Genomic DNA, 17024 nt, shown 5'->3' with positions numbered 1-17024 from the left:
TTTTTGAGACATTACATTTCCTGTTAGATTAATACTTGGCTGCCAGCAATGCTGTGGTAGCCATGCTGGTTAAATACACCTTGAATTCAAAATAAATCCCTAACAGTGTCACAGCAAAGCACCCCCACACCATCACACCTTCTTCTCCATGCTTTATGGTGGGAACCACACATGCAGAGATCATCTGTTCATCTACTCTACACTCACAAAGACACGGCGGTTGGAACCAAAAATCTCAAATTTGGACTCATCAGACCAAAGGACAGATTTCCACCTGTCTGTCCATTGCTCGTGTTTCTTGGCCCAAGCAAGTTTCTTCTTATTATTGGTGTCCGATAGTAGTGGTTTCTTTGCAGCAATTCAACCATGAAGGCCTGATTTACGCAGTCTCCTCTGAACTGTTGATGTCGACATGTGTCTGTTACTTGGATTTATTTGTGCTGCAATTTCTGAGGTTGGTAACTCTAATGAACTTATCTGCAGCAGAGGTAATTCTGGGTCTCCCTTTCCTGTAGTGGTCCTCATGAGAGCCCGTTTCATCATAGCACTTGATGGTTTTTGCGACTGTACTGTTTTAAAGTAATGATGGACTGTCATTTCTCTTTGCTTATTAGAGCTGTTCTTGCCATAATATGGACTTGGTCTTTTACCAAATAGGGCTATCTTCTGTATACCACCCCTACCTTGTCACAACACAACTGATTGGCTCAAACACATTAAGAAGGAAAGAAATTCCACAAATTAACTTTTAACAAGGCACACCTGTTAATTGAAATACATTCCAGGTGACTACCTCATGAATCTGGTTGAGAGAATGCCAAGATTGTGCAAAGCTGTCATAAAGGCAAAGGGTTACTACTTTGAAGAATATAAAATATATTTTCTTTTGTTTAACACTTTTGGTTACTAAAATAGCACAAATAAAGAACAACTCTTGAATGAGTAGGTGTGTCCAAACTTTTGACTGGTGCTGTACATACATACACTACCTTTTTAGTAACTGTAGGTCATTCAACACTCTGTGTGGAACTAGTATTTTATATTGGTGTTTTACCCATTGTCTGTTCCTGGTTTCCTCTCTCACAGGCAGTTTCCCAGATGCTGATGGCTTACCTCTCCCGCTTCTCAGCGATCGCTGACAACAAGATCAACTGTGGGCCCGCCCTCACATGGATGGAGGTGAGCTTCTGTCTGGGTGTCTCATGCTGTCTGTCTGTCTTGTCTGTGTTTGTTTGTCAATCTCCCACACACACTAGACCAGGGCTTTCCAACCCTGTTCCTGGAGAGCTACTGTCCTGTAGGTTTTCACTTCAACCCTAATGTATTATTTAGCACCTGATTCTAATAATTAGCTCGTTGATAAGCTGAATCAGGTCAGTTAACCTCTCTTGGCCAGTGGGACGTTTGCGTCCCACCCTAGTCAACAGCCAGTGGAATCGCGTGGCGCAAAATACAAATACCTCAAAAATGCTATAACTTCAATTTCTCAAACATATGACTATTTTACACCATTTTAAAGATAAGACTCTCGTTAACCTCTTGACGGTCGCCTAGGATAGGGGGCGCTACAGCGATTTTGAAAAAAATTCGTGCCCATTTTAAACGGCCTCCTACTCAAACTCGGAAGCTAGGATATGCATATAATTAATACTTGTGGATAGAAAACACCCTAAAGTTTCTAAAACTGTTTGAATGGTGTAGATGTCTGTTTCATCCCGACATCTACACGTTCATTACTATGAGACAGCTGGAGATCGAATTTCAATACTGAAACAATGTTGCAAATGTCAGAGACAGAAAGCAAGGTTTATACAAATCTCCGCATTTGAAAACCAATTGCTAGTCTAAAAGAAATGGGATATATTGTCTAGATGCTTTTTACAGTGGAGATCAAGTTTATAAATTGCCTGGCTGGGCTGATGAGACAGTGGATTGCGCAGTGAGATGGAACAGAGTAAATAGGCATTTAAACGTCATAGCTTTAGCTGGTGGTAACTTGTGGAATAAACACTGGCTGGAATGCTGTTTTAACCAGTCAGCGTCCAGGATTAGCCCCACCCATTGTATAAAAGAACAGTAACTCACCAACCCAGTGTAATGTCTGCAGTGACAGACAGTAAATATGACACTAACTTGATTATGTGTGTGTGTTCCAGGTTGATAACAAGGGCAACCACTTACTGGTCCACGAGGAGTCCTCCATCAATGTACCCGCCATCGCCGCCGCCCATGTCATCAAACGCTACATCGCGCAGGCCGCCGACGAGCTCTCCTTCGAGGTGACCGCCAAGGATAGGGAGAGCTGAACCGCATTTAAACACAACACGTGCACATACACATGCGTGTACACACACTCACATGGACATATGTGCAGATACAAATGGGAATGTCATGGATAAATGGCTGTGCTTGGATGCAGTGATAAATAATCATACGTATTTTATGAGCACGTTGTTCTTTGCTGTATGACAGGTAATCTGCATCATATTTACTATTCTACAGATGCCCGAATACATTGTTGTTCCTAGGGAGTTGTTTCTCCATTACTCTTTTCACATCTGATTGAACTTGCAATTCTTCTGTACAAATACTCTCTGATGCAGTTAGTGGTTCCCAAACGTTTCTTAGCAAATAATACCCACCATCTCTATATGTAGGATGATGTTTCCCCTCAGATGTATTCACAGCATGACTAGTGAGTCCCTTCTTTAGCAATAACACTGATCCAGCTCTCCCTCTCTTCTCCTCTCTTCCCCTTTCTCTCTCCCTCCTATCTCTCTCTCTCCCCTGACAGGTTGGGGACATTGTGTCGGTGATTGACATGCCCCCCAAAGAGGACACCACATGGTGGAGGGGCAAGCACGGCTTTCAGGTTTGTGGCCCAGAAGCACACACACACAAACAAACAATTACTGTGTTGCAGACTAGAACCTGGGGTGTTATAAGTTGCGCACAGATGGCTTGGCATCCACTCATCTACTGATCTACTGTAGACTCCACAAGGCCAGGATTTTTATTGTGCTTTGGTGTCTATCAATTTCGCATTTCAGTCACATTTGGTTTGGCCGTTTAGCTAATTCTACTATATTTACCCATATACAAAAGACCAAATCAGCTCATTGTTCATTTGGGTTAAACATTTCTCGTCAGTTAAAGACAGACATACTCATTGTATCATACAAAATGGGTACACAGAGTGGTTGTTCTCGATTGTGATGTGATTATATTAGCATAGCTACGTTTTCCAGTATTCCATTTAAAGTGATCAATAGTCTTTCTTTGAGCCCAATAAAGCCTGATGTTGTGTTGTCTGTTGATCTAATCCAGCTGAACTTCCTGGGCCCTTAGCATTGACCCCTAGCAGTGTTCTGGTCATAGCTGACCCATAGCATTGCCGCTTCCTGCCCCGGGGGAAAAATACTGATACAGGCCAGCTGGGAGGGCAGCCATGTTGGATGGAACGCTGCAGAAGGACAATCAGGAACTTGGGAAGCTGTTAGGTTAAATACTCTTGGAGGCGGTTGTTGCCTGTTGCTTTGTTGTACTATAGGGGTGCATATGCTGAGTTTTAAAGAGAGGGAACATTATTTGTGTGTCATTTTGCTATACCAAGTAGATGAAGATTCCTTGGTTTTGTCAAAGGTATTATCTGTCTATTTTTTCATTATTATGAATCATGGTACTCATTCCTACCAAGAAGCATGGTCTGGTGCATACCATGACGTTTGGTCTTCAACAATGATGTCATAACTAGGTTATTACACACAATGTTGGTCCTTGAAACCAATCTGGATTTTGGGGAAACGCCATTGTATGTAAATGCTCCACTAGATGGTGGAGCATTGATTGGATTGTGTATCTGCTAGCACAAAGCAGATGTCAATGTCCTCCCTGCTATCTCCACCGGAGGGCAGTCAGTCACCCTACAGGCAGTCTGAGTCAGTCTGTGGCTTGAGGTCAGGTAGGCAGCTCACGTCTGTCTGTATGACACAACACATCAGCCTGCCTGCAGAGCCTCAAGGAGAGAGAGAGAGGGGGGAGATATATGTGTATATATATATATATATATATATATATATATATATATAATATATATATATATATATATATATATATATATATATATATATATATATATATAGAGGGAGGGAAGGAGCAAGACAGCTGGAGGGTCCAAAGAGAAAGAGGGAGAGAGAAAATCCAACCATGGAAAGGGTGAGCTTCTTTCGTTGAGTGCTCAGCATGCGTCACATCTTTATATAGGATAGTACTGTTTGTAAGTTGCAAGACAGCTGGACCTTGGATCCCTATGATAGTCACATTCAAGCCTCTTATCAGTCACATTTACTACAAGATGGAAGTCGTTTATTTTGCAAAGCGTGTAGGTTACATCCTCCTAAGCAAATAGACGCTTCTTTAAAAGTGTCTATTAGTGTAGTCTGGTCTCTGATTTGTTAGGTATCGCACACATTAAGATTTGTAAATCAGAGATAGGACTAGATGATTAGTCAATAATGACAGAGAAGGGTTTTGTCAAATTGCTCTGCTGGGAATGGCTTTGGTTTAGCAGTTTCCCCCATCTTCATTAAAGCACGCTAAAATATTTATATCATGTCTTCCTCCAAACTCATTAAGTGAAGCCTAGAGATTTATATTATTCTATTATACAGCCTAGAGATTTATATTATTGTATTATACAGCCTAAGAGATTTATATTATTCTATTATACAGCCTAGAGATTTATATTATTGTATTATACAGCCTAGAGATTTATATTATTGTATTATACAGCCTAGAGATATATATTATTCTATTATACAGCCTAGAGATTTATATTATTCTATTATACAGCCTAGAGATTTATATTATTGTATTATACAGCCTAGAGATATATATTATTCTATTATACAGCCTAGAGATGTATATTATTCTATTATACAGCCTAGAGATTTATATTATTGTATTATACAGCCTAGAGATGTATATTATTCTATTATACAGCCTAAGAGATTTATATTATTCTATTATACAGCCTAGAGATTTATATTATTCTATTGTACAGCCTAAGAGGTTTATATTATTCTATTATACAGCCTAAGAGATTTCTTAACACTCACAAAGACTTGAGGAAGACAGTTTAGCCTGGAGCATGGATGGGCGTTAGAAATAATTTGACTATTCTAATAATATCATGCATTTTTTCCAGATATTCGAAATACATGTTTTTTGTTTATTTTATTTTTTTACATATGTTTTTAACCTGAGAATACCGGGAGAGACTGTGCAGCTCTGCTGCTGCAGGGGAGGGGACGGTATGTGTGAGATGGGAACGGACGAGAGAGAGTAGCTAGCTCGTCAGACTTGATACACTAGCTAACTTGTTGCAGCCACAATGTTATTTATCATCCCTTTTTGACTGTGCCTTTCTTGACTGGAATAAGTTGGAGTAGACTAGAAAAGCAAGTCTACATTTTGCTGCGATTTTGGTTGCTTGTTGTAGCCTACTCTTTCTCATTTCGCTAAAGTTTAATTTCGTAATTTTAATTCCATCTTGCGTTGTATTAGTGATCCGTCATTTCACTTGCTACACATAGAGTCTCTGACTGTGGTGCCGCTTTCCTTGGCCGACAAAAACAAGCTACGTGTGTATGAAGCCTATTTCATGGGGCGCACATCATATAAACTACATTCAAAAGTGTGTTGTTTTATTACATTAAGAATTTCAAATGTAATAGTGTATCCTTGTATCTAACAATGTCATATGGATATTTACATGTAATTTAGAAAAAATATTTTCTTTGTTAAAATAGGCATCTTTAAAAAAAAAAAGTATACTCACAAAAGTGATAGAATACTTTGTTTGCATATTCAAATAAACCTGCCCATCCCTAGCCTGTAGGCATCTATGTCTATTTACACTGGGAGGATCAGTTGCGTTAAATCAGAAATTATTTGTTTTACTCATGTTCATCTGAAAAATAATATAAAGAAATATATGTTTTATTGTCGCACACAGGATGGATGGGTCCAGTGAAATGCGTTGTTTTAAAGGGTCAGCCATAGTAGTATGGCACCCCTTGAGCAAATTAGGGTTTAAGTGCCTTGCTTTTTTCACCTTGTTGGCTCGGGTAATCGAGCCAGCAACCTTTCGGTTACTGGCCAAATGCCCTAACCGCTAGGCTACCTGACACACTACCATCTGTGTCCGACAAGGATATTTTGCTTTCCGGTTGACTGTAGAGATTTTGACTGCTGTCCAATGTCCAATTATAGACTAGAAGGAAATGTTCTTCTGATATAAAACATTTGGGATACACACACAGCATGTGCACACAGTCACACACACACACACACACACACACACACACACACACACACACCCTCCGGCCTTTACCTCTGATTCAGCTGGCACAGTCCATTCCTAAAAGCCATAGCTTGGGCAGCTAATTAGGCACATGATCTTGACTGAACACGGCAAAGAGCACAGCACATTTTCAAGTGGCATCCTGGGTCGCACACCAACCTTTTAGTATGTGTTTATACCAACTGCCTATGGACTCCCTAATCCAGAGAGAGGTCTCCAACAAAGGCCAGATGCACAGTAGAGACATATTGATATAAGTGGCTGAAGCCTGTTTATCAGTCTTTAATGGTACAGATCTCTTTCTCTCTCTCTCTCTCTCTCTCTCTCTCTCTCTCACTCACTCACTCACTCACTCACTCACTCATTCTCACACACACTCATCCTCTCTGCTCACTCTTGTGCTCTCTCTTCCTCTCTCTGTCTCTGTGTGTGTGTGTGTAAAAAGGTTTTTTGTCCTCTCTCCCCAGGTTGGCTTCTTTCCCAGTGAGTGTGTGGAGCTGATAAACGACAAGGTGCCGCAGTCCGTCACCAACTCTGTGCCAAAACCAGGTACCTCTCTAATAACAGTGAGGCGTCCGTGACTCTCCTAGCGTTCGCTCCCACTGGGTGCTATGTTGTTTTTGTGGATAAAGTATATAATAGGTCTTATCAAAAATGTGTTGTTGTGACTTTGACATCATTAACTATAAACTACTAACTAGATATATCGGATATTTCTGACAGCAGGAAGCAGGTGTTATGGAAAATGAATATCAACGTTAGAGTATGATAATGTCTGGTGAGATTGGGGGGGGGGATTCCCAACTGTAACTGTAAGTGTGTGGTGTGATGATGATGATGTGGATGGGATGTGTGGTGTGTCATGGTGACTGAGCTGCAGCAGGTGCTAGTGCCACTCTGTGTAGGAGTAAGGGTAATGCTCTACACAAGTGTCTGTCTGTCTGTCAGCTGAGGCTAAAGCACAGAGCAATGTGAGGGAACACATATCATGTCATTGCAAAGACAGAGCAGCAGAGACCACTGAATGAGTGAAGTCACAACCAACCCAAACATTTCTCATGTTAACTGGCCTTTTTAAATGTATTTCAGGGCAGGCTCCACAAAACAATAGGGTGAATCCAAAAGGAAGGTTTAGTGACGGTATAGACCTAGGCATTGATTGAAGAGACTTGTGTATTCAACACAACACTAGACTGCAAAATAAAAACATAAAACCTAGATTATAATATTGATCTCTTTAGTTGAATGTGATGATCTTATATTGGTACGAAGTGTCCAATGAGAATTCCCACTACTCAACATTTCACAACTTGAAAAATGAAATCCATAGTTATCGTGCTCTTGAATAACCACCTAAACTTGTGTCTCATGTCGCTATTTGCACAATGTCAATGTTAATCCAATGCAAACACGTATTACTGATCTATTGGTAGCCACAGCAAACAGATAAGCCAACTAGCGCACTCATATGAGTGTCCAAAAACAAACACTGCCATTCAACACCTGAGTGTACCATAAAGCCCTATCACAATCAGAAAGAACAGCCACGACATTCCGATAGGCGTAATAGAAACTCTATCATGCATGGACTTTGACCCCCTCTTACATGGGTAATGCTTTTAGATGAATTGTGAAAAGTGCAGCTTATGTCATGTTTCGGAATGACCAGGCTGCCAAGCCCTTTCCATGGCATCCCATCCTATTCATATCTTATATCCTGAGATGGCATCCCATTCACTATAATGCTCTACTTTTGGCCAGAGTTCATGAGCTTTGGCCAAAAGTAGAGCACTATGTAGGGAATGAGGTGCCATTTTGGACTCAAGCCCCATGTACTCTCTCGATCAGACACCTTAAGCCTATCTAAATTAGTCTTGAAAGATTCCCTTCCAATTCAAGGGGTGAATCACCGAATTACTCAGTGTCAGAACCAACCCTTTGGCATTGAGGTGGGAGGCCTGGTAGGAGCAGAACCATGCAAGGCCTGCTGGGAACAATATCAAGGCAAAGGGAACAGGGAAGTGGTGACATGGCAAAAAAACAACACACCCCATAGGATCCGCAATGAGGAATAGCATCATCACCATAACTATGCCGTCTCAGATGTTGTTAGGGGTTATGGCCCAATGTTATCTGGTGCACAAAATGTAAAGCCAATGTTTCTAAGCATATTAGATGGTGTGTTATGCAAATAAAATAATGCATCATGCTATATCTGTCATACTGCCCTGAATGCACACAAAGAAAGTAAACTCTGTGGAAATGGCTCCTATTTGCTTGCCCACCCATTTTAGATCTCCACTCATTGGGTTGCCATTTTGGTCACACACCTGAAATTTGCATGTCGTTTTTTGCACGGCTTCACGCTGCTCCATGCATGATTAAGCTTGTTGTTTATTTCACTGTCATCCCCTTTGCTCCCCACCCTACTTCAGCATTCCCCTGCTCTGGTCTGCGGCCTGCCTCCTGGAGTCTCTTCCCACCCTGTGCGTGCTGGTATACACCCCCCTCTCCCTATCCCTCTCACAAACACAGGCCCCGTTCAAATGCATCCTTCTTTCTTTCCTTCAAGTAGTCAATTATTAGAAATGACTGGACAGGTGAAATCCATGTGATGGAGCCCTTGGGTTCATCTATCTAATCATGCTTAATCACTGATTAGAGTAGGGAGGAAGGAAGGATGCACTTAAGGGCCACATACTTTTCTTACCCACACTGTGTTTCCTCCTTCCACACCTGGTTGTCAAATTCAATAGTCATTGCAACACTTAATGATACTTTGTACTGCCTGACACCAATTTATACAGTGAAAATGATTTTATTTGCTGACAAATTTTTGTAGTATTCACTGCCCAATGATGTACTACGAAAGGTTTATTCATTTCCTGTACATTAATTGAACTTTAACCAATGCACACATAATGCTTAATGTCCTTTTGTGCCTCCACCACCAAGTGTCAGATGCCAAGCTATCTGACTGAGTGACAGTCTGGAAACAGAAACAAGCTGTTGTTCCTGCCATGTTCCTCCTCTAACAGGACCGTTCTCTCCCTTTCCGTTTCTACCCGCCTCTCCTGCCTATCCATCCGTTCGTGTGCCGGCATACAGATTTGGAGATGGAGAGTGTAAAGCAGGACAGTGCATGGGTGACCGACCCGTTAAACTTCTACAGCCTGAGCACAGGTAGACACGTGTGTCCATCCCTACGTGTGCCTTAACCACCCCAGAGCTAACCCACTACTAACGCACACGGCACGCCGCTGAGGCACTCTGTCTTTCTCTGTCTGTTCACCAAGTCTCTAAAATACCACTACGCTAGGACCACAGTCGCAGTTAATTCTTAGTTCACTCTTCATTCTTAGTTCTTGGTGCACTCTAGGATGTAACACAAGTGCTTAGGTCAAGTTTATAAAAATACTTTAGGAGCCTTCTCTTTGATGCGTGGGAACTCACTTGAACAGCTAAATCCACTTACTCTCTAACCTGAGCACTGTTGTCGGAGTGTAACGTACCGACCTTTATCAGATTCACTTGCACTAGACTTAATTAGTTGATTACTAGACTATTTCCAATGAATGTGTTGCTGTGTTATTTACCTTTTATTATTTAGGTTTATCAGGGTTCCTTTTGAGGAGTTGATCCTGCTGCTTTTTTTCTTCAGACCTCTTCAGTGTCCCCCCATCTGGTTACCAGCCAGCTGTAGTTATCTACTCTGTTTGGTTTAACTTGAAAGACTTTTGGCTGTGGCTGGGGTCTAGACTGGCTTGATTTATTCAAGTCCCCCCTTTAAGGCGGGTGCTATAAAATTATCCTTTGGACCGTTAAGCTTTGTCCTGCAACAGTAAGGAGCCCAGTCTTCTCCATGGTCACTGAAATGGCTACATTCCTAACAGGGGAACCCTGCCATGTTCAAACATACACTCACCAGCTCCCCTGCATAGAAAATGGTTCCTGTCCTTTTAGCTGGCGAACTGGGTTGAGATTTCTACCTCTGAAATTTCAGAGAGTGAGCAGATTGAAGGAGATCCTTTGAAGTTGGCTTCACCACTGTATTGAGTTGCATTTGAAAAAAAGTTACTTTGGTAAGCTGAGAGGGTTCCCAGAATTGTTTTTAGCCTTTTTAACTCAAGTTTAAAAGGACATCTGCAAACTGTCTCACTTGGATGAAGGGTTACGGTGTAACTAAACCTAGAGTCCTTTTGTGTAACTTTCTCGAAGTCTGAGAGAGACACACGTTATCCACACACTTAAACACTGAAGTCTGAGAGACACACACGTTATCCACACAAACACTGAAGTCTGAGCAACAGTGTGGTCAGCTCTGCTGTTTTCACCAGCCTGACTGCCCTTGTATGGCAGGTGTTTGTCCAGATGTTCTGACCCCGCTACTCTTTGAATCTCCTACTTCCTCCCTGGGCTGGAGCTGGCTTCCTGTCTGGGGACCAGTCGAGTGACTTAGGCAGCTGTGAGGAGCGCAAGCGAGCCAAGACAAGAGCTGGATGTGTCTATGAGAGAAGAAAAGTGAGAGATAGAATGGAGAATGTGTGAAGGAGACAGTAATATTTGTCATGCTTTTCCCAATGGGGCTTTGGTCAATTTCCTGACACACATGCTCTGGGCCGTGAAAGTATGTGAGGCACAGAGACTTCCTTGTGTAGTTTGGGCCTGTGGGGAATGATTGGGGAAGATTGTTGCAGAAACTTCAGCCTGAATGCACATACAGTGTGTATAGTTTGATGACTTTGCATTGCAACATACTTTGCAACATAGAGTGGTTGAAAAATGAGTTTTAATGACTCCAATCTAAGTGTATGTAAACTTCCGACTTCAACTGTATATACATACATACATATATACACTGCTCAAAAAAATAAAGGGAACACTTAAACAACACAATGTGACTCCAAGCCAATCACACTTCGGTTCTGCAGGTGGGGACCACAGACCACTTCTCAGTTCCTATGCTTCCTGGCTGATGTTTTGGTCACTTTTGAATGCTGGTGGTGCTTTCACTCTAGTGGTAGCATGAGACGGAGTCTACAACCCACACAAGTGGCTCAGGTAGTGCAGCTCATCCAGGATGGCACATCAATGCAAGCTGTGGCAAGAAGGTTTGCTGTGTCTGTCAGCGTAGTGTCCAGAGCATGGAGGCACTACCAGGAGACAGGCCAGTACATCAGGAGACGTGGAGGAGGCCGTAGGAGGGCAACAACCCAGCAGCAGGACCGCTACCTCTGCCTTTGTGCAAGGAGGAGCAGGAGAAGCACTGCCAGAGCCCTGCAAAATGACCTCCAGCAGGCCACAAATGTGCATGTGTCTGCTCAAACGGTCAGAAACAGACTGCATGAGGGTGGTATGAGGGCCCGGCGTCCACAGGTGGGGGTTGTGCTTACAGCCCAACACCGTGCAGGACGTTTGGCATTTGCCAGAGAACACCAAGATTGGCAAATTCGCCACTGGCGCCCTGTGCTCTTCACAGATGAAAGCAGGTTCACACTGAGCACGTGACAGAGTCTGGAGATGCCGTGGAGAACGTTCTGCTGCCTGCAACATCCTCCAGCATGACCGGTTTGGCGGTGGGTCAGTCATGGTGTGGGGTGGCATTTCTTTGGGGGGCCGCACAGCCCTCCATGTGCTCGCCAGAGGTAGCCTGACTGCCATTAGGTACCGAGATGAGATCCTCAGACCCCTTGTGAGACCATATGCTGGTGTGGTGTGCCCTGGGTTCCTCCTAATGCAAGACAATGCTAGACCTCATGTGGCTGGAGTGTGTCAGCAGTTCCTGCAAGAGGAAGGCATTGATGCTATGGACTGGCCCGCCCGTTCCCCAGATCTGAATCCAATTGAGCACATCTGGGACATCATGTCTCGCTCCATCCACCAACGCCACGTTGCACCACAGACTGTCCAGGAGTTGGCGGATGCTTTAGTCCAGGTTTGGGAGGAGATCCCTCAGGAGACCATCCGCCACCTCATCAGGAGCATGCCCAGGCGTTGTAGGGAGGTCATACAGGCATGTGGAGGCCACACACACTACTGAGCCTCATTTTGACTTGTTTTAAGGACATTACGTCAAAGTTGGACTCGGGCAGTTGTTGTTGCTATCCTGTACCTGTCCTGCAGGTGTGATGTTCGGATGTACCCGATCCTGTACAGGTGTTGTTACACGTGGTCTGCCACTGCAAGGACGATCAGCTGTCCATCCTGTCTCCCTGTAGCGCTGTCTTAGGCGTCTCACAGAACGGACATTGCAATCTATTGCCCTGGACACATCTGCAGTCCTCATGCCTCCTTGCAGCATGCCCAAGGCACGTTCACACAGATGAGCAGGGACCCTGGGCATCTTTCTTTTGGTGTTTTTCAGAGTCAATAGAAAGGCCTCTTTAGTGTCTTACGTTTTCATAACTGTGACCTTAATTGCCTACCGTCTGTAAGCTTGTCTTAACGACCGTTCCACGGGTCCATGTTCATTAATTGTTTATGATGAATTGAACAAGCAGTGTTTAAACCCTTTACAATGAAGATCTGTGAAATTATTTGGATTTTACGAATTATCTTTGAAAAAGGGACATTTCTTTTTTTGCTGAGTTTAGATGCACAAGCATTTCGCTACACTCGCAATAACATCTGCTAACCATGTGTATGTGACAGTCACAGTAAGCACATCATAAGTACTTTTAATAAAAAATAAACAATCATCAGTTTTATAACTGAAAATGTACAATTATTTGTGTAAAACTAACAGTGAAATACAACTGACTCATCCTATGGCTTCAAAACACAAGTCCATATTCTCGTATGGTAGCTCAATGTACCGTTGCGTGGTAAGAAAGAAATAAACACCTCTCAATCAAAACCGTCTAGCCTATAGCACACCCACTCTTTTCCACAAGCCAAAATCGTTCCTTTCGACACACCCACTCCTTTCCACATGCCTGCTACTCTCCTTTCTACACGCCCACTTGCCCATACTCCGGTCGCAGCAACCCTCTTCTCAGTTCAATGGTCTAGTTGGGTTGTAAACTGACACGGGAGGGGGCTGGTTTAACTGAAAGGAAAGAATGCTGTGAAGAAAGTTTGCTTGCGGGGCGATTGAACTCATAGTAGACTCGCTGAGGAGTGAGAGAAGCACACTTATCCTAATCCTATTTTTGACTGCTATTCACTGTCCATGGGTAGCCCTACATTTTGTGATTGTCAAGTGAAGTTTTGTCGGCGGTGTCTTTTGAAATAATTAGTCGTATTAACCAAATTATGAGGAGTTACAGAACGAGCATCTGTAAGGAATTGCCTACAGTTTACCTTGGATCCCCTATTTAAAGTCCTGTAATAAAGTGAGAATCCCACTGAAACGCAGGTAAGAATGTATTACGGTATGGGATTTAATTTGTAGCCTAGTATAGTGTGTACTTCAGTTGTATCTGGGGGGTTAGAACTGTCTTTGCCCCTAAATTCCGTTTATTTGTCACTTATTCACTGTTTTCTCACCTAAATTCTGAAATTATGTTGTCAATCGATGAAAGTTTGAGCCGTTTTGTTGATCTTCTCTGAAATTATTTTTGTTATTAGATTTACGTGATGTGGGCAATCATGTCATTTAGTCTAGTAGCACAGTTGTTGAAACTCAAATCAGCCCTAACATTCCTTTGACAATTACTCTAAAATCATTATTTCCCTCCCACTGAGTTTAATTAGGTACCAGCCATTGCCCATCTATGTCTCAGGTTGAACCTGCTTTACCTGCTCATTCCTTCAATGACTGCCATTTGTGAGGGTCTGTTAATATTCAACAGCAGTTAGGTTTAAGTGTCCTATAGGCAGACCTATTTATGTTAAGACTCTTTCTGAATGTCCTTATGCTCACAAGAACAGTGTTGCGTTTTCTTTACACCCTTGATGTCTCCTGTGAGTCGTGGCAATTACATCATATAATGACATGCATTAAATTGATTCATAGCTTTGAGATACCACATTGATCCTTTAGAGGTCTATTGGGCTTTGTAGTTTGCATGTCATCAACCTTATCTTGACAAAGGCTGAGATGGATGTCTTATAAAGCGTTTTCATGTGGACTCCCTGAAAATAAGACGTCAGAATGAGCTCACTCTGGTCCCCCAAGACAAATATTGCTCTATTTGTTAGTTGTCTTAAAGGACCATTTTCATAGTTGTCCTGTGAGACCACACACTTTTGGCTGATGTCATCCCTCTCTCAGCCAGAACTCTCTGTTACTCCAATGGGGTATTCAGCTTGGAACAATCAGCCATTCTGGCCTGGCTGTGACATGCTCCAGCGCTCTCATACACAAACAGAGGTCACTGTCTCCCAGGACCACATTTAATGGGCAGATGCAATTCTACTGTTTGCTTTGGACACATTGCTCCCACTGGCAATTAAAGCTTTTTTGGGGGCCACAGCTTGCGTATAATTGGATAGGTCCATATTATACTGTTACTGTTGTCATCTCTCAATGGTGTCATTTCTAAATATTCTATAGCAGTTTTCCCCATGGAATACCATAGGACCTGCCTTGGTGAAGAATGTAAACATTGGCTCATGGCAGAACAATGCTCCCCCCTCTATAAAAGTGCTTGATGCAGTTGTAAACGGGGGGATGGGGGGTAATTGAGCAGGTAAGTGGAGCGGTCAAGCCTGTTGAACATGAGCAGGTTGCAAAAAGGCTCTGCTAAATAGAGCATGAAGTTGACATAATAGTTGGATTCCTCGACATCCCTCTCAAGTACTATTGTTGGACTGATGTTGCAAGTAGATAAGATATCAATCGACAGACTTGATATCCGTTGTACTGTACTTGGAAATGCAGGGTTTAGTGTCATGGCATCAGCATAACTTGTCATTGTTATCTCAGCAACAATCTCAATACAGTACAGCAAAAGGTAGATGCATAACGTTATCAAATCATTTCAGAGAAGTTTCAAACAATGCACCTCACAAACTAATTTCTACATTGTGGTTTTGCACCTACGGTTGGCCTGCACGCATCCCTTGAAACGACCCAGCCTAATGGAATGGGATATGGCAGTTGATACTTGGGCCAGCATCCGAGAGGGAGTGTGATGTTTGCTGTGATGTCAGTAACGGTTACTTTGCCACACATCCGGTCCCTGAGCGCACTGGGGCCTCCCTCGCCTGTCACACGTGCGCTCCGGCAATCTCAACAGTTTTGATAGCTCGCAGTCCAAGCTATGGCTCCACTTCTTCTCACTCGCTGTCTCTCTCGCACTCTGTTGTCTCGATCTCTGACTTTTTTGCCCTTTGTCAGTCTTTCTCCCTCTCCACGTTAGTTCAGCAGCGGTCAGGCGTGGAGAGATTGGAATTTATCCTGCCCCAGAAATATATATAGTTTTATTCAGATGCTTATATTTCCTGCTGATATCCTGATCCAAATGTTTCCATGGATAATCTTTGGAATGGGCCATAAATGTAGGGGAAGGGGAAGCAAAAATGTTGTTAAGAAAGCTGCTTTATTACAAATACACTACCGTTCAAAGGTTTGGGGTCACTTAGAAAAGTCCTTGTTTTTGAAAGAAAAGCACCTTTTTTGTCCATTAAAATAACATCAAATTGATCAGAAATACAGTGTAGACATTGTTAATGTTGTCAATTACAATTGAAGCTGGAAACAGCTGATTTTTAATGGAATATCTACATAGGCGTACAGAGGCCCATTATCAGCAACCATCACTCCTGTGTTCCAATGGCATGTTGTGTTAGCTAATCCAAGTTTATAATTTTAAAAGGCTAATTGATCACAAGAAAATCATTTTGCAATTATGTTAGCACAGCTGAAAACTGGTGTTTTGATTAAAGAAGCAATAAAACTGGCCTTTAGTCTAGTTGAGTATCTGGAGCATCATTATTTGTGGGTCTAATTACAGGCTCAAATTGGCTAGAAGCAAAGAACTTCTGAAACTCGTCAGTCTATTCTTGTTTTGAGAAATGATCGATGTTGACTGAGAGGATAGCTATGCAGTGCAATGTGGAATGTTATTGTTAGCTTCCTCTACAGTGGCACTTAACTGTGAAAGTTGTAAAGATAAAGAACAGACAGTAGCTGCTTTGTGTTGATGTCCCGCGTGTTTGCTTGCCTCCGTCTGCATTATGTTGGCATAATTTCATACTGCTCCTTACACCACCTTAAAAGTCCTAATTAATGACGTTTGCCTTTCAAAATGTCGTAAAAGTATTTTCTAACTGTATGAGCATAGTGAAATATCATTACGGTCAGCCACACCAGTTTTATCACAATAATTCTCCCCATAACTGTCAAAATTCCACATAAATTTTCCCTTCTGGCATCCAAGAGTTCCACATGCAAATCTCAGGATGAGGCTGCTGGCTCTTATTTGACTTGCTGTGGACCGCGGAGACTTCCACTGTGTCCAACCACCCGAGGAGCAGCTCTCTGCCCCGCTGACTATGATTCAGCCATTTTATAGGTTTTCAAATGCATACCATGATATAAGAAGGTTTCAGCAACCGCTGGGAAAGTTTTACATCACCCTGATCCGCTAACCCGACTGCTGGTCTTCAGCTTGCTCACTACAGTGCCTTCAGGAAGTATTCACACCCCTTTACTTTTTCAAAATGTTGTTGTTACAAAGTGAGATTAAAATGGATTTCATTGTAATTTTTTTGT

General features: G+C 42.5%; 1 protein-coding gene across 10 annotated transcripts in view; it reads left to right on the top strand.

The window, feature by feature from the left end:
* Positions 1-17024, top strand: part of LOC106603643 (rho GTPase-activating protein 32) — a 255879-nt gene that overhangs the window by 218021 nt on the left and 20834 nt on the right. For 5 of the 10 annotated variants that reach the window (XM_014197555.2, XM_014197553.2, XM_014197561.2 and 2 more), the window contains 6 exons: positions 1087-1179; positions 2157-2279; positions 2795-2872; positions 6832-6913; positions 8800-8850; positions 9473-9547. In XM_014197555.2, coding sequence (XP_014053030.2) covers positions 1087-1179; positions 2157-2279; positions 2795-2872; positions 6832-6913; positions 8800-8850; positions 9473-9547 — 502 coding nt within the window. Of the gene's footprint in view, positions 1-1086; positions 1180-2156; positions 2280-2794; positions 2873-6831; positions 6914-8799; positions 8851-9472; positions 9548-13352; positions 13722-17024 lie in introns of those variants that run through there. The other 5 variants (XM_014197559.2, XM_014197558.2, XM_014197556.2 and 2 more) reach the window with 4 other exon arrangements.

The sequence above is a fragment of the Salmo salar genome, chromosome ssa04 (genome assembly GCF_905237065.1).
Source record: "Salmo salar chromosome ssa04, Ssal_v3.1, whole genome shotgun sequence".
Taxonomy (NCBI): domain Eukaryota; kingdom Metazoa; phylum Chordata; class Actinopteri; order Salmoniformes; family Salmonidae; genus Salmo; species Salmo salar.
Note: the sequence above shows the minus strand (reverse complement) of the source record. Positions and strands in the feature narration are given on the sequence as shown.